At 37.5% G+C, this 25,646-nt stretch overlaps 5 protein-coding genes across 5 annotated transcripts; 4 read left to right on the top strand and 1 right to left on the bottom strand.

Moving 5' to 3' along the window:
* The first annotated feature begins 25 nt into the window (after positions 1-25).
* Positions 26-3,051, top strand: LOC110853281 (ATP-binding cassette sub-family D member 3). The gene is made up of 7 exons (XM_022101536.2): positions 26-929; positions 1,003-1,485; positions 1,570-1,795; positions 1,955-2,103; positions 2,186-2,496; positions 2,657-2,714; positions 2,794-3,051. The coding sequence occupies exons 1-7, from the start codon at positions 199-201 to the stop codon at positions 2,978-2,980; spliced, it is 2,145 nt and encodes a 714-aa protein (XP_021957228.1). The 5' UTR covers positions 26-198; the 3' UTR covers positions 2,981-3,051.
* A 208-nt stretch (positions 3,052-3,259) lies between these two features.
* On the top strand, positions 3,260-5,154 carry LOC110858817 (alpha-crystallin A chain). The gene is made up of 3 exons (XM_022107708.2): positions 3,260-3,417; positions 3,574-3,839; positions 4,314-5,154. Exons 2-3 carry the CDS (start codon positions 3,600-3,602, stop codon positions 4,665-4,667), a joined length of 594 nt encoding a protein of 197 aa, XP_021963400.1. The 5' UTR covers positions 3,260-3,417; positions 3,574-3,599; the 3' UTR covers positions 4,668-5,154.
* Positions 5,155-6,063: 909 nt separating this feature from the next.
* On the top strand, positions 6,064-16,840 carry LOC110842567. Its single transcript, XM_022088339.2, has 24 exons — positions 6,064-6,303; positions 6,674-7,223; positions 7,362-7,651; positions 7,765-8,340; positions 8,416-8,509; positions 8,739-8,833; positions 8,932-9,445; positions 9,574-12,456; positions 12,576-13,098; positions 13,206-13,277; positions 13,354-13,549; positions 13,623-13,778; positions 13,872-14,011; positions 14,105-14,207; positions 14,341-14,487; positions 14,562-14,594; positions 14,709-14,823; positions 14,887-14,995; positions 15,085-15,267; positions 15,356-15,373; positions 15,487-15,567; positions 15,634-15,840; positions 15,964-16,074; positions 16,185-16,840. Exons 2-24 carry the CDS (start codon positions 6,760-6,762, stop codon positions 16,251-16,253), a joined length of 7,179 nt encoding a protein of 2,392 aa, XP_021944031.1. The 5' UTR covers positions 6,064-6,303; positions 6,674-6,759; the 3' UTR covers positions 16,254-16,840.
* On the bottom strand, positions 16,535-25,170 carry LOC110842568. Its single transcript, XM_022088340.2, has 6 exons — positions 25,143-25,170; positions 17,932-18,101; positions 17,663-17,707; positions 17,467-17,538; positions 17,153-17,380; positions 16,535-17,061 (listed from the first exon to the last, which is right to left on the bottom strand). Exons 1-6 carry the CDS (start codon positions 25,153-25,155, stop codon positions 16,933-16,935), a joined length of 657 nt encoding a protein of 218 aa, XP_021944032.2. The 5' UTR covers positions 25,156-25,170; the 3' UTR covers positions 16,535-16,932.
* On the top strand, positions 20,955-25,151 carry LOC118437663. Its single transcript, XM_035856898.1, has 5 exons — positions 20,955-21,682; positions 21,781-21,880; positions 21,944-22,111; positions 22,170-22,428; positions 24,355-25,151. The coding sequence occupies exons 1-5, from the start codon at positions 21,435-21,437 to the stop codon at positions 24,792-24,794; spliced, it is 1,215 nt and encodes a 404-aa protein (XP_035712791.1). The 5' UTR covers positions 20,955-21,434; the 3' UTR covers positions 24,795-25,151.
* Positions 25,171-25,646: the final 476 nt, after the last annotated feature.

Below are 25,646 nucleotides of genomic sequence, written 5' to 3'. Positions count from 1 at the left end.
TATGTGCCTAAGCATAACATGTGTACATATGCTTGGTACTAGCAGTTGAGTTGTACAGTTTTTTGTCTATTGCCACCGGAATACATATAGATAAGCTAGTGCACTTCTGTTAGTCGGCCACTTCTATAAATTATAGAACTCTCCGTTTATTGCAATTTGCATTTGGTAATAAACGGATATTTAGCCAGTTAACAAAAAATGGCACTGGTTAGCAAACTTCTAGGAGAAGCAGGAGCCAATACAGGGATTGAGCACCGTGGCGCATCAATTCTCCGATTATTGTGCACCCTTTCCTCATCAACATCGGCTATCATTCTATTAAAACTGTACAGAAAATCATTAAAAATTAGAAAATCTACCAAGAAAGCGCTACAAGTTCAGCGACTGCAATCCCTTCAAAAAAGCCAAGATGGCGTTGAACAAAACCGGAGGCACGGCGTCAACACCAACAAAAAGCTGTATTCCCAATTTATGCGAATTTTTCGTATTCTAGTCCCAAAATGGAACTCCCCAGAGGTGGGGTTTATGAGTCTAATTAGTTTCATGCTGGTGGTTCGGTCATGCTGCGATTTATGGACGATATACCTCGGAACTCTTTTAGAAGCAGCTATAATCTCTGGCGAAACTTCTAGCTTCTTGCAACACCTCAAAAAGTTTGCACTGACGATGCCTCTGATGTCATTAACCAATTCACTGCTGAAATACTCTTCTCGCCAACTGGAAATCCGATTTCGAGCACGTCTGACAAAGCATCTTATGCAGAAGTACATGTACAAGATGACATTTTACAAACTTAATCAGAAAATGAGAAACACCGATGCTTTAATCACGACTGATGTGGAAAGGTTTGCGTCAACGTCAGCCACGCTCTACAGCCAGTTGTCTAAACCTATGTTGGATATTTTAATTTATGTCTATGGAATTAGCAGGTACCTAAATATGCATATACATACAGATGCATATTATTAATTGGTATGAAAATAATTGCATATGTATTTGCAGATCTATTGGAGCCTCTGTTCCAGCCACAATGTTGGGTTATTTGGCCGTTGCTGCATTTGTTATTGCCATCCTGAGACGTCCAATGGCTCGTCTCACCGCATCAGAGCAGGCACTGGAGGGCGAGTACCGTTTTGCCAACTCGAGAATAATTACAAATTCTGAAGAAATTTCATTTTACAAGGGAGGGCCTCGTGAATTAGAATGGATGTTGAATTCGTTTTCGAATCTGTATCAGCATTTGGATGGTTTCATTGCCTTCAAATTTATAACAGAGTTTTTTGAAAACTTTGTTGCAAAGTATATTGCCACCGTGGTTGGATATTACGCGGTCGGACGACCCTTTTTCAATGTAAAAGACGGAACAAAATTTACACAAAAAGAGTTTAAAACGAGACAGGAGAGTTACTACAGAAGTGGACGGATGCTGGTCAACTTGAGCCAGGCGATTGGAAGGCTTACTCTCAATGCAAAAAATTTGTCCAGGTTTGCAATTTCTGCAAAAAATATTTTAATCCTATTTTGGAAGAGATAATTCTATAATGACAACTTAACACTTTCGACACAAAGATTGGCTGGTTACACATCACGAATCCACGAGCTGTTGGATAATTTGAACCGGCTAAATTTGGAGGAGGACAATCGACTCGAAAATCAGGGAACCAATAAAAGTCTAGGACGCTACGTTATACAAGATCATGTCATAAGATTTGAAAATGTGCCCATTGTTACCCCGAACGGAGACGTACTCATCAAGTGTTTGTGCCTGGAAGTGCGATCAGGAATGAATGTGCTGGTAACGTGAGCAGATCAGATAATCGTGCATTTAATAATCTGATCTGAAATCCCCAGATTCTGATTAATCGACTCCCTTACCTGACTAACATCTGAAATAATTATGCGTATGTATTAATGTATGACCTTACAAGTGTAGATAAACTGGTTGGAACTATAGGTAACAGGGCCAAACGGCTGCGGAAAATCTTCTTTATTCAGAATTCTCGGAGAATTATGGCCCCTGACTGGGGGGACATTAACTAAACCAGACACGTCCAAACTGTTTTACGTTCCACAAAAGCCTTATATGCCATACGGCTCATTCAGGTTTAGTAATTGTTTGATATAATTAAATATAATTTACTTCCGGGTCATTCAATTTTACGACGCTTTAAACCAAATAACACAGGGATCAAATAATTTATCCGGATTCAGTATCTGAAATGAGAGCGAAAGGGCTGAGGTATGGAGATCTTGTAAAGTTTCTACAACTTGTCGATCTCGATTGGATGGTCATTCAATCTGCTGATGTTCCTAAAAAGCCATCAATGGCTTCGTCGAATGACAATCATGCAGACGACTTGGAGCAAATCTGGAGGGCAGAGGGAGGAGAAGGTGAAATAAAAGAACAAGAGTTGAGAACTTTGGGACAGAGACGAAGCTGGGACGCAATTGAAAACTGGATGGATGTGTTATCCGGAGGACAAAAGCAGAGATTGGGTGAGTTTAGAGATTATGAAAAAGGAATTATAATTAAAGACATTCTTACATAAGAAGTGCATGTAAAAACGTCTTTAATTTTAATGCCTCGACCATAGGTGATTGGGTACTTTCAAAATTGTATTTATTTAAAATATATTTCATCTACCTCTACGATTAGCCATGGCCAGAATGATTTACCATCGACCGCAATATGCCATTTTGGATGAATGCACAAGGTGCTTACTGAGTTTATTTTTTTACTGTACAATTTCTATTTCCTACAATTACGGCGATCTAAGCTATTGGGATTTTCAGTGCTGTTAGCGTTGACATCGAGGGATCCATTTACCGATATTGCCGTTCTGCAAATATCACATTGTTTACGGTAACCCATCGCAAGAGTCTCTATAATTATCATGACTACGTCTTGCACATGGACGGACGAGGAAGTTATTCCATGAAGAAAATTGATCACGACAAAGATCCAGAGTTTGGTTCCTAATCAAAACATAACGATTTTAAGACAATGAAAATAAAATAAGCATCAGGAAACATGCACAAATATTGATGAAACATAATTCTCCGCACTATTATTTATTACATCAGCGAGCAATTATCATGTTGATCTCCATAATAAGTTTATTTTGCATAGAGGCTACGAAAAAATCATTATGCAATGCATTATTGCTTTGACTCAATAACCAAGTTTGCCTACGTGCGACAAGTCAGGGTGATGCAGATGCTGTTTTCTCTTCGCAAACGGATGCATACGAATCAACCAGCACGCAGGTAAATATAAAGGTGAATGCAGAAGAGAAAGAGATCTGGATACAAGTTGAGACGCGCAAATGCTTTCCAACTTCCCACGAGTGAACATTCCCAAGTCGTACGTTGAAAAATAATACGGAACATAAAATACTACAACAGAATTCCTAACAGGTATTATATTTATGTAACACTTGTAAGTAAGCATTAAGTGTTCGCATAGTAGGTTCATAGTGAAAATTCCACAATAAAAAATTTGGCAATATAATTAGTTATTATTCGTGTAACATGTATGATAAAGTTGACCGTTTTCTTTCCTGTAAATTACAGGCTGTAATAGACACGCAGGTTACGCAATGGAGCATCAAGGGCAACTCCACCCGTTTCTTGGACATTTCCGCTATCATTCTGACCCTTGGGAGTCAGCGTATGGTCGACCCCTCAGACTTTACAACCAGCATTTTGGAAATGGTTTGGTAGAGGAGGACCTGCCCCCACTGGACACTTGGGCTATGATGCATCCCCGCCCACGAAGGGTGTGTCCCCACAGAGAAAGTGCAATCTCTCAAATCAATTGCACAGAGGACGAGTTTCAGGCAAGTTCTTCTCAAATAGAGCTCACGAGCAATATTTTCCTGTCCGATACATATGCACAAAAACAAATGCACAAGCATATACTGTTATCATCTCATTTACAAGAAAAATAGCATGGCAAACTTGACATAAATTCCTAAAACTCCGAGAAAATTTCATACACATAATCTTAAAATTGTTTTCATTGGATTTTGAATGTGCTAAGCAAGTAGTATACTAGTACAGTTACAGTACAACTGTTGGATCGTTGTAACCTAATCTTAGCAAGTAAGGAAAGGCGCAGTAAAAGTGAACGAGAGAAAATCCTGAACGGAAGTATGCCTGCGCATGGTTGGTGTTGCATTAAAATACAAAACTCGGAAACATAACGACACGAATGCATGCAGCATTGCAACCATGCGACTTAAAAGCAAATTGGTGCTTGAGAATTTGAGAAAGTGTGTAATTTTGATGTGTTTTGCCCCTTATGCGTTTAGGTGAAGGTGGACGTGCACCAGTTTCGACCCTCAGAGTTGTCGGTGAAAGTAGTTGAGAACTACGTGGTGGTGGAAGGTCAGCACGATGACCGTGAGGATGCACATGGCTACATCACACGACACTTCAAGCGTCGATACCGCCTTCCGGACAACGCGAAGGAGGACCAACTTCGGGTCGATTTAAGTTCGGACGGAATACTTGAAATTTTCGCTCCTAGAATGGTAGAAGCCCACCATGACCCAAATGCAGCAAAAGCCTTCCCGATCCATCAAACCGGGAAACCAGCCAGCGTGTCGGGGGGATGCGGGGGTCAAATAAACGGGGGCCATCATTTCCACAGCTTGAGTGCATAATTGCGAATATCAACATGTATTATGTCACAGCGTGGATGGATATTCAGTATTAAATGTACAACAATGTATCAAGTTGATAGTATCAACTAATTACTACTGCTGAATAAGGTGATCAGATTACATAATAATTAATTCCTGTGCCATTTAGAAAATCATTAACCTGTCTAAATCACATCATGAGCCATATTTCCATTTATTATTATTACAAAGATTTCGATCACTTGACTTTGGTCAGTTTGGCGATTACGCGCATATGCATAATAAATTATTCTTTACATATACATATTAATGCGTAGATGGTAGTAATAAGTATTAGCTTTAATTTTGTTTCAAAATGATAAACACACATGATAGAAACATAGAAGACTAAATTGCGATGTATAGTGTAATACTTAATAAGACAAGCAGTTATGCCCTTGTGATAATGCTCATGTATAAGCCTGAGAGCAGGGTATGCTACCCCGGGTTTTTGGGGTATTGGGGTATTGCGGGTTTTGGTGGGTTTTGGGGTAGCAAATTTGAGCAATACCCACGGGTAGTCGGGGTAGTCGGGGTTTTCAAATTTTACAAAATATGATAACAGGGCATTACTAGCAATTCAACAAATTATTTACTTATTAAAATATAATTAATAAGCAGTTTTGTTGCGAAATTACTGAAAAACTGATTTTTTTATTAATTTCTAAACTTAATACATGAGACACTGACTCAGTTTACCCCCAAAACCCCGACTACCCCGACTACCCGCAAAACCCAGGTAAAACCCCGGGGTATGGGTTTTCAATAGCAAAACCCCGGGGTTTTCCTTACCCTGCCTGAGAGCATTTAATTCTGCTGCGTATCTGTAGTCTCGAGTTTCTCGAGGCGTTAAATTACAATTATACTAATTTATCATAAAAACAACCTTCAAGAATAAATATTAATTCAAGTCTCAAATTTATATTTATATATATTTCACTGCAAAAAAGGTCGTTAGTTCATAAAAATCATTTCATTGATTTCAAACGCTGTGCTTTATTTTCAGCAAGACCCCATCTAATTTATGCTTTCATGATGAGTCCATATTTTCAATACTGCTGCTTCTGGTATCGTTGTAGTAGTGTGTGAGTAGTGAGTTTGTTTCTATTACTTATCGTTAGCTCCGAATCATAATCCGGGTATCATCCTACCCTACTCGGTCTTCTCCCCTTTTGTACCCTGCACCAAATGAGGAAGGGCACACATCTTTCTCACATATCTATTTGCATCAAATGCATCCATCATCTCCAGCCATCATCTCCAATGTAAATGTAAGGGCAGAGAGAAATCTGAGGATGATAAAAAAGGGTCCCATCCTACAACACGTATCCCGAACATCGGGGAGTCTGGTTGGCCACTCTCTTGCTTTACCCCCACAGCAGCAGTGCACAGTAAACAAGAAGCATCATCTCCATTGCATTGTCAGTCAGAATACAAGAGAGAGCAAGGCAAATGTGTGCGTTTCTCTAGTTGACTTCCTAAAAAAATATAAAAAAACACAAATTCTTGACAGCATTTATTTAGTTAATTCATAGGTTTACGTGGTGGTTATCGTATTATTAGATGAGAGTGCGAGGACATAGTAAAAGTGCGTGAGCTAGAGGAGAAGAAAATCCAGGTAAATTCCAAAGCGATTCATGCTTTGTTTTACATTTATTGTATTGTATTAGATTTATTGTTTTAAAACTTTCAATTCAATCTCACACCATGAAATGATTATTTCATCCAAGTCCTGACAAAGGTCATTTATTTTATGATTGGGTTAAAAGATCTTTTAGACTACATTTTTTAGTTGTCTCTTCAGTTTCTGCATTGGCGATTTTGTTTAGTTTGTTACATATAATATGCGACATGTATTTCAACTACGCTCACTCCGTAGCCTCTGTTTATATGAGAATTATTAGTTGGTGTTTTTATTACATATAGCTGATGCATGTTCGTTTATGTGAGATTCATAAGAATATTCATAAGGCTTGTGGTTTTTGCAGATTTGTTCCTGGAAAACGGTTAAAAGATCTAGAATGTAGCATCCCATTCCAACTGGACGTATCTGCACGAGAGCGAGGGTGTGAGGATGGTGGTTGTCACTGGCCGGGGGGCAGCAAGTGGAGGGAGCAAGGTCAATAATAATAAGGCTGCAACATCCACCAATGCCAAGTTAAAATCTAAGGAAAAGGACAAAGTTCCTACAACTGCTGCCAAAGGGAGTAAAACAAAGGAGAAGGAAGTCGTTAAAAAAGTTAAACGGAAAGATTCAGATAACATTATTGTTGACAAATTACCTGGTAAGTCGAAGAAGGAGGATGCATCATCTCTACCGACGAAAGTCAAGGCTGTAAAATCTAAGGCTAGCTTAGAGTTATCCAATGCTCAAAATAAGGAAAAACAGAAACCTCCACCGACGAAAAATCGTTCCTCACCTTCAATCGGGTTAACAAAGGTTGGATGCAACAATAATAGCAGTTCGATCAGCTCGAATAACAAACCCATCTCCGTTGTTCCAAATCAGCAGCCCGTAGCAAATAATAAATGTATTCGGTAAGTCAAAAGCAGAAAAATACAAATAATTATTAAACTATGGTTATCTGTGTCTTTGAGTGAGATCAAGGACACCAAAGTCCAACACAAACTTCTGACACTGATGTTGTTTTAATTGGCCTACATATATTGTTATAGGACGGACAACAGCATGGTAACTTTGAGTACAAATGGACCCAGAATTCAAGCTCAGCGAAAATTTGCTCAAGCCGGTAACATTTATCCTGGAACAATGTTGTTTAATCAAAACATTCCTAGTAACAGCCCATACGCAACGCCATCCAAAGAAACACCATTCAAGCGATCTCAGGAAGGAACAAATTGTTCTTCTTCTTCTTCGGCAAAGAAAGTAAAAAAACCAATGTTTTCTCCGCCACCTTGCAAACGTCCGAAAACTGAAGACTTCTTGACATTTTTGTGTGTCAGAGGTATGCTTTTCAACCTCCATCCACGTCCAATTCCTGCCTAAACTTTGACATGCATATATGAGATAATAATATTTACACTTTTATAAATTGTAATAACGGTTAATTTGATATAGGTACATCTGCTCTTCCTCCAGAATTTGATTTTTTCAAATTTCCACAAGTTTTGGAATCTGAAGCACACGTTCCTCCGAGAAGGAAAATATTCCCACAAACATTCTGCACTCAGAGTTCAAGGACGGTTGAACTTCAGACTGATATTAACGTTAAAAGCGATAATCAATTAAGCCAATTAAGTAATAAAATTAACAAGAGCAACATTGTTTTAAAACTAAAAGCACAGAGCAAGCTTCAGCAAGCTAGAAAGATAGTCAAAAATACAGCAAAGAATTCTGATCTGGTGACAAATAATTCAGATACAACGACCAAGAAGTCTTCCAGTAGTAGTAGTGCCCCTGTTCCCGTTTGCAAAGCTGAAAACCCTACAAAAGGAATCCGAGCTACTGCCAGTAGTGTCCTTTTTTCAAAGTTACGGAGAACATCTCCTGTGACGAGGGCAAGACCAATCTTGTCACCACCAAGATCTCGGCTTAACGAACAAGATGCTAGATTTGCCATGACCGCGCTTAAACTTAAATATCAACGATTAGCCGTTAGTAAGTCAAACCGGTCAGCAATTTTAACAAAGAAAGGTTAGTAATCCTAGTATTTTGAGCTGTATAATAACCAACAAACAAATATTGATTGATTTACATACTTATGCACAGCCAAAGAGAGTATTATTTTAACACGATCGAGGTCGCAAGGAAAACTGTCCCCAAAAAAGAGGAAACTTTTACCTCGAACACATAAACCTGTTATGTAAGTGTTTTATGAATTTAATTAACTTGGAATCCCTAAAAAATGCAACTTTTGAGACCCTTGACTTTTCGGTAGTGTTGCCACAAGCCCATGGATGGGATAGGAGAAATCCTATTCAATCCATAGACTCGTGGCAACACTACTTTTCGGTACATAAAAATAAAAGTTAGCGAAACTATATTATTGTGTGACCCACTTACTTATTAAATAATTCTCACATTCTTTGTAGAATTTCTCCGTCTAGGAATGCTCCATCTCCAGATATTATATTCGGCGTTACTTGTAGCTCTGCTGCAAGGAAGCGAGCAGTTAAATCATCCTCTGGTAAGGAAATTGTTTCACAAAAAGTAAAATACATGGGCAGCACAATTACTGCATTAATTGGCTAAATTAATAATAACAATAATGAATACTTTCCACAGAAGAGTCCGAATCCGAGGAGGAAGAACAAGTGTCCAAGAATAATAAATCTTCTGAAGAAGAAGAGGAGGAAGAAGAAGAAGAAAATAATGATGATGAAGGTTCTGCAAATGATGATGATTCAGAGTCGTCTGGAATGGAAAAGAAAAAATCTTCAACGCCTCCACTATTATTGACACGTTCCCTTCGAAATGGTAAAGAGTTGACTAGGCCAAAATCCAAGTCTCCTCGTCCGGAGAAGAAGCAGCAGCCGTCTAATAAGATGGGCAGCAATAAGTCGTCCGGTCGAGTTGGCACTCGCTCTGCACATCGATTAACAAAGTCGCCTCTAAGAGAGATTCCAATGTATAAACCAAAAAGGCTAAAAAGAAAACTATTTAAGCCAAATTCCAAAGCTGAGAAAAAAGGAACGAATAATAAAAACAAAATGAAGGATGAGAAAGATAAGAAACAAATAAAGGACGGAAAGGAAAAGAAGGATATTAAAAAAATGCCGTCACCAAAAAAGATTGTGACGTAAGTACATTTGTAAAATTCTAAATCAAACTAAATATTTTTAGCGTGAAAATTGTTTGATATTAATAATTGTATGCGATAACCTATTATATCATCTCCAAATGATACTCTCTTTCTGCGTTTAACAGGGACGATGGTAAACGCCCATCACGTAAGACGAAAGAAACTGCGACAAATTTGCTAGGACTACTTACACATGGATTCAGTACTGATGATGAAGACAGTGAGATTGATAGGAAACGTGATAATAAAAATGAAGACTCTGAGGTTGGCAGCAGCAGTTCGTCGGAAGCCCATTATCTGGAAAAACATTATACTGCTGCACTGCGACGTGAGGAAGAAAAGTTTTCAAGAAATAAGAATCCCAAGTCAGGAATGCAAAGACGGTCCTCCAGGCGCGATTCAACAAATGAATCAACAAAATTTGAAAATAAAAGGGATAATAAAACCCCAGAGAGGAAACTGCGTAGTACAAGGTCAACATCTGAGGATGTAAAATCCGAGTCTCGTCATCTTAACAAGAAGGTATTATCTGAAAATAAAAATAAAAAAGAAGCTCCAAGCACCACAACACGAACACGACGACATGGGACACCGACCGTCGGTGATAGGAAGATGCCAGGAGCAGCAAGAAAATCTGCGTCAATTACATGCCGTGGAAGATCCCAGTATTCATCATCTGAAAACGAAGAAGATTCTTCTAGTGATCATCAAAGTGAGTCAGAGGTTGGAAATAACTCAGCAGATAATGAGGAAAACAAGAAAGACGTTAAACACACAAGTTTAGCGAATAAATCTAGACGAAAGGAGACAGTAAAAGATAAATTGCGACGAAAAATTACAAAATCATCGACTTCATCAAAATCGGTGCGCGGTTTTAAATCCCGAAAATCAGATTATTCCGACGACGAAGACGAACAGTCTGAAGAAAATGCTAACAGTAATGAGGAGGAGGAAAATCAAGAAGAAGGGAAAGAAAGCGAGAATGAAGTAGAAAATTCAGAGGACGAGGATGCGGAAGAGGTGAAGGCAAAAAGTAAAGTCAAAAAGAAAAAGCGGTCCAGCCCGAACCTTTCCGATGCAAGGAGGAGGCAACAATCATCAACACAAGTAAAGTTGAAAAAAGAAATAAAGAGAGAGCGAAGTTCGTCAATGTCTTTGCCCAGGTCCGAAAAAAGTTCAACTCCATTCGAGAGGGAAGAAAGCGTTGAAACTGAGCAATGCAAACTTAGTCCTCGTAGTCGACTGTCACGATCTAGATCCCGTTCTGGGTCATATGATAAATCCGACAGTAATTTGGTTGAAGAGTCGTCATCAGATGATGAAGAGGAAGAAGTAGAAGAAAATATAGTTGAAAGAGAAATATCTTCAAGTTCTGAAGACGAAGAAGAAGATGAAGAATCCGCTCCAGAAAAAGTGGATGTATCTACGCAAGTTGATATGGATGAAGAAGAAGGGATAGCAAGACCATTAGTATCATTGGCCGAGTTAGCTGGACTTGTTCCACCACAAAAACCTCTTCCTCCTCCTGGGTCAAAAACACCAAATAATGACTCGGACGATGATGTTCAAGAAATTGGTGTAGTATTTGCTTCATCTTCAACGTCCACAAGTTCTATGCCAGCAAGACACTCAAGTTCTCGATCTCCCGAAAAACAATCCTCCAATAATTCTGCACCATCATTATCAGCATCTGGACATTCAGCTAGGACGCACGGTACACCACCTTGTACTTCGTCATCGTCACCTTTCCTCCATCATCAACATCCGACTTCCCCCTTGTTAGCACCACCCCTTCATCAACAACCACCTCAGTATCATCATCATCATCATACTACTACTACACCTCCAATTATTGACCCGTTGCTCAACAACCCGTTTAATCCCTTCATGCCTCCACCTCCTAGATCTGCAAATATTCAGCAAGATTTTTATACCCCACTGCACTTGGGTCCTCCTTTGGTTCAATCTTTTCAACTTGTGGGGGGCACATTAGGAGGAATTGGTGGTCATTTTCCAGTAACAAGTCCATTGAATACCCTCAGCATTCCTGTAACTGTCCCTTTTTCTACTCACCATCTTCTTCCTCATCATCCTTCTACCATGGGATTTGCGTCGGGATCAACATTCCATGCCACCACCATGCAAACCCACATACGAAGTGTTGCTACCAATTTAGATATGGGCAGTAACATTCCATTAGTTCGACCCATGGTTGGATCAGATCATCACTCATCTTCCATCAATTTCATGTCTCGAGGACCATCGCTTGGACTCTCTTCTAACATACCGCTTACGCGTCCACCGGTCATCGGATTGGGTGGAGTATGGGGTCATCATCATCATCAACCACAAATTGATCCAAATGCAGCTAGTCGAAACCATTATTCTGCTTTCAGAGTACCACATTTAAGCAGTACAACTGCAACTCATACGACACATACCACCCAGCATGTGATTCATCACCAGTCAACAACAGTGCTAGGTATGAATTCCACTCCAGTGCTTCCAGTTTCCATAATTCAACCTCAAACACATCAACAGCAAAATCAAACTAATGTACAATCACAACCGGGGGGTTCGACGAGTCATTATCAACAACAGTACCATCAAAACACACCGAATAAAAGTAAAGCTGAGAAACAAAATACTTCTAGTAATTTTGCATCAAGTACTTCAACCTCCGCTTCTACGTCTTCCTCGTCGTCAACATCAACGTCAATGCCTTCTCAACGACCGAAAAGTCCAACTCCTCCTGGTTATCACTTGATTAAACACTTGCCCAATGTATCAATTGTGCCAAAATTTGACAGAGACTCTCACAATGCTGCAGCTAGTTCTTCATTGTCATACAAGAAGCAAACAAAGAATGGTTCCAAAAATGAAAAGGACGAACCCAGAGAAAAGAAAAAAGTTGGGAGGAAGAAGAAAGAATCTGCTGTTCTTCCTCATCCATCAAGCCCTCTAACCGTGCGTAAGGATTCAAACCCTTCAACATATGCTCCAAAAAAGTATGTTCCTAAAATAATAAAATGAAGAATTATAATGATCAGTCATTTCTGCGGTTTTCTTTTTGAAGAATTATAATCACTGTAAATCAAATACTAAACTTTTAAAACTTATTTTGCAGGCAAAACAAACCTGGTGGCATGGACAAAGACCCGAGTAGTAGTTGTAAAGAAGGGAAAACCTTAAAGAGTCAGAGTTCATCCAGCTCCCAGCACCAGTCTCCTCCTGTATCAGCTACAAAGTGCCCACCGAAGCAAAAAATGGGCAAGGATGAAGGTGGCAGACTTGTGAAGAAGAAGGACACATCAAGAAATTGTTTGTCACCTGTTCCTTCGTCCAGCAGTACAACTGCTCTGATTACTAGCAGTAATAACCCAAAAAGAGGAAAAAGTGAAAGCCCTAAGACCAACAAAACCAATAAGAAGCATGAAAAAGATTTAGAATCGTCATGCAGTTCTTCTAAATCACACCACAACTCCAACCCACCTTCAAGAACTTCTAGTCCAAATGTTCAATCAAAATGTAAAAGTAGTAATAAATTTACAAACGATCGAGTCGCCAAACCTCAAATCGGTATAACAGAAGCTTTTACAGAAGCTCCCACTTTTCATCCCACAGACCAAGAATTTGAAGATCCGCTAAAGGTATTAACATGACAGTTTTTAATTTATTTCAGATATTGTGAAACATTGGAAAAATATTATCTATATATAGGTTTTAATTAAGTATTGATTTTCCTTTGTGTTTATAGTATATTCAGAAAATTCAGGCCGAAGCTGAGAAATATGGGATGGCCAGGATTGTTCCACCGAAAAGCTTTCGAGTATGTATGATTTTTGTATAATTAATTGTTTATTATTCAAATTGATAATTTTATTTAATTATATATATTAATTTAGCCCGAATGCAACGTGGAGGATGACATGAGATTTACCGCATATAATCATTATATTCATAAAATGTATCAACGCTGGGGGCCTAATGTACTTGAATGTGAAGCCATTAAGCATAATCTCAAACAGAATCAGGTGGACGTGTCGGAAATTCCAGTGATTGGAGGGATGGAAATCAATTTGTCTACAATGTATCAAACGGGTAAGGACAATTACTTTAATTACATTTGATATATAATTGATTTATGTAAATAATCGGTAATTTTATTTTTTAGTGAAAAGTTTTGGAAGTTTAAATGAAGTGATCGAGAAACAAAGATGGACCAAAGTTGCAGATACAATGCATGTTCCTAAAGCCGCCCATGACAGAGCTGCAAAACTGGAATTAATTTATCTGAAATATGTGCTACCTTACGCCATTTTATCAGATGGTAAGCGTTACATTTCTCTATTTAATGTTACAATTTTGAATGCTGGAACATGCATCTATTTATTTGCGTATTTATTCCAACATTTACTTTTAGTTGAACGGGAAAAACTAAAAAAGAGAGTTGAGAAAAAGTGGACAAAACGACGCGAAACGATATTGAAGGCTGCTGAGAGCTGTGAGGATGAAGACCTGGATGAAGATTCAATGGACGAGTTGGATGAATGCATTGTTAAGGTGTGGCATAGTGGCGAATGAATTAATGAATCTCAAACGTCTATGACTGGTTGTATTATCCATACGTTGACCATTGATTTTCTACCAATATAGGGCAAGACGACACCCTTGAGCGCATACTACAGGGTTGCCAGAAATACGTTAAACCTTTTCTTTCCAACGGAAAAAGAGCATTCCTTTGACGAAATTGAGGAAGGTGAGCTATTCCTGGACATTAACTCCATTGTTTTTTGCTAGTCATGAATATTCCTAATCGAAAGCTGACCTAAATACATATTTTCAAACTACGATTTTACCTGCAAATTATAACAAATAACTGTTACTTTCAGAATATTGGAAAGTCGTTCGTGACAGAAATCGACCAGTTTGCGTTTATTCTGGAAGCATTGATTGTGCCGGCGTTGGATGGGGATTTCCTATACCCAAAGCTTCAAATAAACACCCGTGGAATTTAAAAGTATTAGCTAATAATCAAGGTGAGTATTCAAAACGAATAGTTCATTTATTCTTATAAAGGATGATTATACTATATATAGTGTTATATTTTCAGGGTCTGTGTTGAGGAGCATGGGACCTGTAATGGGTATGATGCCAAATTTCATAATTATGAGTTTTAGCCATTCTGTCATAAAACACGCTCACAATTTTACCCCCTGATTCATAACCAAGTCTATACTTCTAATTTTGTTCTATGCAGGTGCCACAGTGCCAACGCTTCACGTAGCAATGTTGTTTACATCATATTGTTGGTATCGAGATCCACATTCCTTGCCTTGGATTGAATTCCTTCACTCTGGAGCAAACAAAATTTGGTATGCCATTCATATGCAATATGACTCCAAGTTTTAGAAATAACGAAGGTGTTTAATTTTCAGGTACTCTGTTGCGGCAGAAAATGAAAACTTGTTTCGGTCAGCTTTGACGGACCTGATGCCAATGCAATGCAAAAAGAAACAGATTTGGCTTGCATCTGATTCTGCAATGGTTGGTGCATGTTGGATAGTATTTCATGTGGATAACACCAAGCTAAACTATGGGTTTATAATGTTTTCGTGTTTAACTATTACTATAAGGTGCCACCGGAAATGCTCGTCGCCAAAGGAGTTCCTCTTGTTCGAATGGTTCAGAACCCTGGAGAATTTTTAGTAGTTTTTCCTAAAGCTTTCACTTCGGCAATATGCACTGGTTATCTGATTTCTGAAAGTGTTTGCTTTGCATACACGTCTTGGTTGCAAACGTGCATTCAAACTTTCAAGGTACAAAACACGTTCTCATAATACCGATAAATTAACAAATAAATAATCAAAGTATCGCAAGATTTGACACTTTATTTGATTTCCTTAGGATATTCACGATAGCAAGGTAAGCAACCCCCAAGTTCCACAATTCAAGAAACAGTTTATAATTACATTTGCCAACATGTTAATGAGTATTCGCGTGAATGATTATAATTTTTGTATGACATAATTTTTAAGGAACCACCAGTGTTCCCGTTGGAGAAACTCTTGTTAAGTATCCTTCAAGACGCTCGAGCTTCTTTAGAAGTTGTGAGATCTGTAAGTTTGGCTGGCGTGGAAAAATAAATAATTGAGTGGCAACTAATTTTGGTTTGCATCCTATAGATTCTTCCTGATACAAGACAGCTGATAAGGGAAGAAATTGTCTTGAGGAAAAAGATATCAACTCTTGGAGTAAAATTTGGAGGAAAAATTAGCACTGATTCAGAGTCTGATTCAGGAAATAAAAACTCTTCAAAGAAAAAGAAGGCTGCGCAGGAAGAGGAGATTGAGCAGTGCTATAATTGCAATTATACTTTATATTTATCGATGGTAAGACCTTGGGCAATGGAGAAATGGCTTATCGAAAAATAGCTAACCAGCTATTTTTCGATACGCTATGGATTCTTGTATTTGCGCTGTTCTATATTTACATATTCAACAATATTTCGGCAGGTCCGCAACCTGAAGAGTGATGTAGCAATGTGTCTGAAACACGCAGTAGAACATTTTACAAAACACAAAGCTGATATTAAGAAGTGCAACCTGTTATATGATTTAGAAGAGGTAGGTCCATGAAGTATTTACTAAATGAATACATCCATATACCACTTATCTGCAAATATGTTTAACGTATAAAATAATATGTTCATATATATCGCCATTTGTTTTTTCAGTCACAACTAAACATGATATTGGAAAATGCGAGTAAACGATGTGGAAACGTGGTATCATTAAAGTCTTGAAAAATCATAATCATGAAACGAATTTCTTTGTCCATCCGCTACAAATGATGATTCGACAAAGGAAAATTACTGCCATATCTCATGCACAATACTTGTCTCAACAAAAGCGATGCAACCACAAGATGTTCTCTTTATATTTGATAATTATACACAAGTACATATGTAAACGTAAGGGTAAAATAGTCATGATCTCAAACTTGACGATTCTACAGTGCTGTCTTGTTTAAATGTAAAAAAAAGTATTTCAAGTATTAACTGAAACATTTGTACGCACTAGCTTATTGTACTTTAATTATTTTATTTGAATTGATTTTATTATGACGCTGACAAACTTTCTATTGCGTTTTATTATTTGGAATGTTTGTTGTAATCAGTCAAGTTATGGCCATAAGAACCTTACGATAGGTTAGGTTGTTGAAATTCCAATACATTAAAATATAAGTATACTGTAACTATTTTAAATAATAAGTTAGGAAACTACATGAATTTGTATATACACGACCAGTATATTCGACGAGATAAACTCTAAATACAATGTACAAGTCAAGCAGTATTATGAAGTGAAAATTAAACGAAATTACAATGTATCTATTATTCTGATTATAACGAGTTTTATCATCAATCAAAAGCTCTATAACCCTACTATTTATCATATGTCTATTTCCATTTCATGCCACCTTCAATGGAAAAACTGCGCAAGATGTAACGGATCAGGTCCTCGTAGTTGCTGATAAGACACAAGTGAAGACGCCTTGTCGCTCTTGTTCCTGGGTAAGCTGTGATCAGATCCTGTTTCCCCAGCCTTATACTGTGATATATATATGTAAGAAATATCACGAATCAATTCCTTTTCTTAACAATAAAATTGGTTCAGTTGTACAATTAGTTCTACCACTTACAAAGTATTTAAAAACAGATCGTATAGCTGTGGAAGTATTATGAGGACTAAGTCCTAATTTCATCTCTGTCTGGCTTATTTCACCCTCCAACTTATCCAGTGCACATTTAATGGAGAGAATAAGACAGGACAATGCATCCAACCTCTGATTTAGTGTTATCGATAATAACGACCCTGTTCTAATGATGTCTGGCAAATGGGTCGCCCATGCTTTCCTTTCACCTTCTTTCTTAAAAATTCAATACCAAAATTATTTATGACATGAAAATCAACTATTAAATACTAATTTAAGTAATTAAAAATCTAGTTTAATACCATTTCGTATAAACTTTGAAACTCTTCTAGTTTGGCGATGTTTTCAAGAATGAATTCTTCCACTTTTGTAATCTTAAAATAATGACAGTATTATCTAAATTAATTATTACGCATTACATGTTAAATGTGAGTCCTACCTAATGATAGTGTAAACATTAGTCAACAAATTAAGCATTCTTAAAATTATTCACGCTACCTGAAGGGAGAGATCTGTTTGAAGATACGCCGAATAGTCGTTGGCCTGTATGAAAAAAATCAGTAAATCTCACGGTGGCACTGACAGGACACATGAAATTTGTTTATTCGTAAGTTCGTAACCTGTGCCTAACCTACTTATAAGAAGTTAATTCATGCGTAATATCTACCAAATATTACCAACTGTGCCAAGTTTTCACATTTCAATTTGTTCAAATATTCAAAGAAAGGAGCTGATAAGTTAACAAAGAGACCGTGTAAATGAAATACCAATTTGACGAGGAGTACTTTTGAGGAGGGTTGGCCATTCAGCCCAACGCTGTCGCAATCACAACTGTCGAGGGATGACCTCCTACGACGACTGCCCCCCTCGACCCCATTCGGTCGCCCATCCACCTGCACCCTCTCACCCGTCATTACAAATTTCGTAATAAGACCAACTATTAAGAGCACATAATAAAATTATGATAATAAGTCAACGGAAATAAACAAATATTTTTTGTCCAAGTGCTGAACTGAAACACACTGTGTCTCAGTTCAATGAAAGTCCACTTGGATTTTGCCCCGGTATTTCCTCCGATATCTGAGGAAAAGTGAGGATTGCACAGTGCACAAATACCTCATAAAATGGTAAAAAATGATTCAATGCATAAAATGGACGCAAATCGTGTGGACTCCATCTGAATGCATGTTATTTTGGTTCCCGGCTGTGGGAGTGGCCGACAATGGGGTTTAATCGGATTTTCGTAAAACTCTAGGAAAAATTGCACTATAACGGGCGATGTAGGACAAACTTTTATGCGATTTAAATATATGCATCTCAGAAGGGCCGTACACAAAATACGACGTACATTTGGAGAAGTTTTAACGTTAAATATTAGTAGTAATTTAATATACAACATTCTATTATTAACGATTCTTATCATACGTAACATAGATAACATGCCTTACGAACGGTCCCATAGTTTATATCAAACAAACAAAAAATATAAAAATGAAAGTCAACATGTATTGTTTATTTAAAACAAGTTTTGTTTATCATAACTTATGGATTTCACTTTCTACAAATGAAAGTTCCCGTTGTTCTATAGGTTTGATGTTTCAAACTCGCCTGCCACAATGTTGAAATAGAAAGTGCTGTATGTACAATTGTGCTGTATGTGAACATAGAAAGTTAGAAATATTTCAATAAATCTCATCTTACAAAGTAAACTTAGTTATAGTTTCATTTGGTTCACAAGTACGACATCGACTTTATCCAGAAATCATTTTGTATGTGTAAGAAGTGGGTTTACGTTCGCTGACATGGTAAAAGACAAGTTAGTAAATTGTGATAACTGCGCGGGTGTTACAGATAAAAACCGCGTAAATTTTTCATCACGAATAAAAAATTCGGATTGCACTGTGAATCAGGCTATTCAACTGTTTTTCCCATCCGTGCTGACCACAACACCATCCCGGCCAAAGAAGGACTTGCGGTATTTGTGCCAAAAGTGTAGTTTGCAGCTTGGGACGGCATATATTAAGTTACAGGAATTTAAGGAACGCACCAAAGACAACACCTATATTGGAAGAAAATTGGTCATCAGTGTCCAGCATCTACCTCAACAATATGAAGAACCATGTACTTCTGCAAGTGCACTAGACTCACACTTATCAGAAAACGCAGAATATTGCATAAGCGAAAATAACGATCTCGAGCGGGCTTCACTTTTGCAAGAAGAAGAATCCGAAGTGGAATCCGAAAATGAAGCACAGCATCCAGCTGGGAGATCTGAAGGAGCATTACAACGTAAATCAACTCCTATTGGTCAAAAGTTAAAAAACGTGTTTAGTCGCACCAATCAAAAGAGTTTCAAATCATTACGTAGTAACATAAATCGAATTATAAATGCCGAACTTGCTGTACTGGGTGACAACTCATCATTCGGGAGTCAGAGTTCTGGTGATCTATTCCCATCGCTTGATGTAATCTATGAGGAATGTGAGAACTTTGCGCCCGTTACGCTATCAATTCTTGGAGCATTAGTTGGCTTAGGGGAAGGTCTGTTCACTCCTGCCATGCGGAGCATAGTTGGGATTGCCTTATACCAGCGGAGAATGCACGACAACATTTTCGCTAAAAGTGTTGGCGCTCTCCTTTGGAAGAACGGGGTATCCGTTAAGGTATGATCCGGTTTTAATCTTTTTAAGTTTAATTCATACTTAATTCAGCCAATATTATCATTTACACAGACATACACATTATTTCACGAAATGGGCATATCAGTCTGCTACAAGACTATACTAAATTACATGGAGACACAACAGAAGACATTTGATAAACCTGTGCGGGATTGGAAGAAGGTAAAGCCGGTTAGCAACCATAGATTTTGTTAAATTGTGTCAAAATTTAGTCTGAAAAGTTTTACTTGAAATTGGCGAGATATTTAATTTTAAATAATAGCCGTAGGCTTAAATTCTAATAGCTAGCAGGTAACATATGAATAAGATGATGAGGATAATTCAGAATAAATTATTATAGGAGATTGAAGACGAACTTGTTTCCTCCCAAAATCCCCGGAGCAGAAATGCCCGGCCTATGTTTCAACCAGAAGAGGCTACCAGTTCTCTAAGCTGCTTGAGAATTTATGAGAGTTCGGACGATGAGATTAACGTAACTCCAGGAATAACATCAACCCCTGCACGTTCACTATCTCTGAAAAGAGGTAGTTTGGCAAGAAAGAAATTGAATTTTTCTGATGTCTCAACGCAAGAGGAAAGTTTTAAAAGCTTTTGTTTAAGTTATGACAACTTAAATAAAAGCATACATCCCAGACACTACGGAAACACCAATACCTTACACAGTTTGAACGTGGTGGTATTCATTGCAATTCGGGATAGGATTGCCACCCCCTGGAGGATGGTGTTAAGTCCTAGGCCAATTCTTGACCCTATCGACATTCCAATGTCAGCCTTTGTCTTACAGGAATCAGAAGTAACTACCATGAAGCAGTTGCACCTACGGGAAATCATTCTCATCTTACAAGAAAACCTTGACGTCTTCTTTAAAACCGATAAACGTCTCAGTCGATACCCAGAGCACGAGTATATGGTTGAGTCTGCAAAAAAAAGCGAAATTGTAAACCTTGGGGTGATTCCACACAACGAGGTACATGTTGGATAGTATAAGCCGCGGGGTATTACCTGTCTCCGTCTCATACACCAATTAACGGTGTCTACAACACAGTCAGTATACACGCTCTACACTCTACAACAGGGAGAGTACGGAGAGTTAATTTCTGTATGAGACGGAGAGAAGTAATAGCGAGCGGCTAATATTCAGTAACCGGGTAAAGTCAACAGTTTCATTTGAATAGGGGACAATTGACGGCATGATTAACTGTTTGAAAGAAATGCAAGATTATGTCCCCAAGAAACCAGATGGCAACTTTCTTCCTATTGTTACTTGGGGAGATGGTATCCTATTTATTGTGTAACTTCATTTGGAATGCTTACCCAGTAATAGTCATATTTATTTTCCCAAGGTCTCACCGCAATAAATCAGAAAGCATCCCAGGACCACAGGTGCCATTCACTTACTGAAGAGGACAAAGTGAGGAGCATGTTCGGTATTCATAGTTACTGGCATGAGAGAGCAATAGTCGGGACCGAAATTATGAAAAGCCTCTTATCGAACCAAAGAGTGTGGGAGACCAAAGGCAGCCTTAACGATTTAAAATTGAAGTTAGCCAGAAAACAGTTGCATACCAAGGGGTTGGCCTACATGATAAATGAATGATACTTTCAGATACAAGCATAAACTGGTCTCGCAGGATGTTATTCATCAATTCAATCCTTGTATGCGATTCTTGCGATTTGCACTTCGGAGCTATGTTGTAGCATATGCAAGGCTGAGACTGACAACTATTAATATTTCTGGGTTATCAAAAGCTCAGCTCAATCAACTCATGAGCAAAATAGGCATGGATCTGATGGAAATGGAATTTGCGGACATTCTTAGGCCATGTAAACAGAAACAGTACGGCACACAATTTGTTAAAATAGAAGGATTTTTCACATATGTTGGTGTTAAATAAGTTGCACATTATTAAATTACAAATTAAATATATATCACAGATATTGTTTCTGCCTCAAACCATATGACGCCAAAGATAAAACAACGGAATGGATTTGTTGCGATAACTATGACTGTAGTGAAAACCAGTGGTATCACCAAGTAAGAATAGTTTTGTTTGTTTTAATGTGTCGATATAAATTAAACCGCTTGAATTTTTCCCAGGCCTGTATAAAGAAGTATACAGCCAAACGAGGAAATATGAAATGGAAAAAAATTACCAAAGATAGTTTCACTGGTAAATGGTACTGCACAGAGAAATGCATGAAAGACGACGCAGATCAAGTATTCAAATACACGAAAACTCTTCTTTATTCCATTCTAAACTTAGAGGTAGAATAAGCCACCTGCGATGATAAGGTTGTATATTAATATGATGTGCGATTTGCAGTGTTTCAGGTCCGCCATTAACTTTAATCACGGTGACAATATAATGATCTTCCGCAAATTACATCTCATAACATATCAAGGAAAGTCACACAAGAACTATCTAAATTTAACACACTATTATCTGAGTTTACTGCATGGGTTTGCACCTGAACATGTAGCTCATGCCATGAAATGGAATTCAACTTGCAATACTAATGGTGGACAGAACAAAAATAACCCACATGATATAGTGACGGAATTTGTAGTGGGCGACACGAAGGGTTAGTGCGTTTGAATTATTATATATCTTAATGCAATTGTTACTACGGTGCGCAAGTAACGTATCACCATCTAGGGAACCAGGGAGCTCATGCTTAGTTAGATGCTCATGCGTCGTTAGCTTAGCGACGTCGTAAAAATTAGCGACACATGCTCAAAATAATTTTTAGCGATGTCGGTATTGCTGAGGACACATTTGAGCATGTGTCCTTAGCACTTGTCGCTAGTAACGACACCGACGTATGCTCAAAACTTTAACTGTCGGTAAGACCATGGAATTTGTCGTAAAAGTTTTCGACGCCTAAATAGCTGTCGAAACGAGATAAATTTGTCGTAATTTGCTGTTAATTAGGATCAGTTCATATATTATGCAAATATTTTATGGTGGAGTGGGTCGAGAAGCTATTAACGATTGTTGACCAGGGAGTGGGTATATGTTGGTTTGCGTAGGTTGACGCCAACTTTTTTTAGGATAAATTGGGTCGCTGGACTGCCCGAAATTTTGTTATCGGAGATTGGCACATAATTAAATTTAAATGCAAGTTCTTTAATTTATATCTCAATTAAAATCAAATTTTAATTTTAGAGCTTTAATTATTACAAACGGGAAAAAATAGTAATTATATATCAAATGCAATTTCTAAAATTGAATCAATTCCATGAGTTTTGAGACAATGGGTTGAGTTAACTCAACTCAATAATATAAATCGTCGATTCTAACTCAAGTCGACTCAAATTCGTCTCAACTCAAACTCAACTAAATGTCAATGACTGAAACTCAACTCATATAATATTAGTCAACTCACCTATTTTTAGAGTAACGTATTAAGTAAATGCATTACAAAGATGCCAAATAATCCCATTTGAACTTCTGATTTTTAAATAAAATTTTCGCTGAGTACGATCAAGGTGAAAATCTTAAAAAGGGTAAATTGACAATAAAAAATTCTTAATGAGTTTCCGCAACTCAGCTCAAACTCATTATTGTTCAAGTCACTCATTTTTAAATGAGTCGTTTCAAATGAATTGAATGAATGAAATGAATTGACTCAAACTCAATTCAACTCATCCTCAGCAACTCATGAGTCAAATGCGTTGACTCGAACAGTTCGAGTCGAAGTCATTGGCAGTCCTAATCGAGAGAGATTGAAGGAAAAAATATAATTATGCGGCGCTTCTGTGCTTATGAAAAATGAGATTTTTAGATAACTCAAAATTTTTTCACAATTCGCAATTTTTCATAGTAAATTTGCTCAAAAATTAATTTGCTAATTTTTTCAAAACGACTTATTTATAGTATCAAAATTTAGCTTTAGATTAAAATATCAAAGTTGCATTTACCTTAAAACTAATTTTGTACACTCAATATTAAGAGGATCCGTATTTTTGCATTTTTCTGAATACCCGTTTTAGTCCGTAACGGAATTTCCAAACAAATTTTAAGCTAAAATCTTGATTTTGTAAATTCTGTAACTTTTTAAATTATGACATAATTTTAAAAACTCGAAAACATGTCTGCTCACAATGACTTCCCCATTTTACTTAAGAATTTTCTTGGATAGTTTGACAAGTTATTACAAGTGGGTTGAAATTTTATCCCACTCCTACACCTAAAATAAAGTGGTAGTAAACGCAAGAACAAAACTCCTCAGTTACCAAGATCGTTGTGAACCACTCCCTTCATCGGAAATGGATTACAAATTTTAACGATTTTTTTCCGACAATGTCGTTAAACTCATAACAACATTTTCCGACGCCTTGACGACAAATGATGAGCATACGTTGTTATAATTTGTCGTTATTAAGGCGTCGTTAATTTACGACGTCGCTAAGTTAAGGACGTGTTCGAGCATGAGCTCCCAGAATAAAATGTTGCCGAGATGGTGATATGTTACTTACGTACCGTAATATTATAATAAATGTTGCAGAAGCCTTCTCTCATTCAAGTGGGAAACTCACGGAAAAGATGATAAGAATTCGAGGATCCTCAGGAGGAAACCTTGCAGAAATTGAAAAGCGCGCTGCAAAAGAGCTTATGGGAGAAGAGTTCACCCCAGTTGTTGGGAAAGCTCACAGGTTTTTGCTGGAAGTAACAGACTGCTCACAATATTTAGTTTCAGAGTGCGAAAATTTATTTGTTAAGCACACAAATCTTTCCAAAATTAGAGTGCATTCCGGGTTTGAAAATTTCAATAACGATTTCATGTATATCGGGAATTACTTTGAATATGAAAAGGCTATGAAAAACTTATCCAAAAACCTGTCAAAAATATCGCGTATACAAAATAGAAAATATGCCATCGACATGAACGTTGGAGTTAACGTGTTGGAGCAAGATAACTTCTCAAGTTATACTAGTATAGCCTAAGTTTTTCCACACAATTGTTACAAATAATATGATTTTAAAAATTTACGTTGGCAGAAGTATAACACCATTACATACTATTATTAATTAATAATACTTATACCCTGATTGAAAAAGTTATGCACTATGCGGGTAGAGCCGACATTTATTTTTTATAGAACATTTTATTTCTCCTCACCAGAGCAATAAAACTATTTTTAAACAAGACAGTGTTTGCCAAAAAAAGATTCACCATCAATCCGAAAAACTATAATTTTTCAGAGTTTTACGAAATTTCGATAAAAATGTAATTATTTCAACCACACCCACACCCTGAAATCGAAATAACCAAAACCCAGATTGAATTTCTACCTTGCGGGTCCATTTCATACCTCAAATTATTTTTGCCGGCCGTAAGGATATTTTGAACACTGTGCGGCGGTGGTGGTGGCAGAGCCAACACTCCAAGTAGAAATGGATTGAACTCTACTGTAAGTTGAGTTCAACACTTGGACAAAATATTTTCACTGAGGTGAATATGTTTTTTTTTCACAGTTTGCAGCTGCAGCTGATGTGCTATTGCTCTATGCGGGAATTGTCTATTTCCCCAGCAGACAGCGGATTCAATCATTCGTTAGGCACTTTTCAATTTTTTTACTCGACTTTTTTCGGCTTTATAATATAATAAAAATACATATTATAAATTATAAACTATTTTAAAACTTGATGGTATTATTTTTAAGTTGGTCGACTAAAGTGAAAGAGAATGGTAAATGTAACAAAAGGGGTTCTTGTAAAGTGGTAAGTCCAAGCTGATATGTCTTTGTTCTTATCTTCAAACGAGACGAAAAATTTCTAATAAAAAGTGATGAAAGA

Source organism: Folsomia candida, unplaced genomic scaffold (assembly GCF_002217175.1).
Source record: "Folsomia candida strain VU population unplaced genomic scaffold, ASM221717v1 Fcan01_Sc001, whole genome shotgun sequence".
In the NCBI taxonomy this organism is placed as follows: Eukaryota; Metazoa; Arthropoda; class Collembola; order Entomobryomorpha; family Isotomidae; genus Folsomia; species Folsomia candida.
The sequence above is the reverse complement of the archived record's forward strand: the minus strand, read 5'-3'. Positions and strand labels throughout refer to the sequence as shown.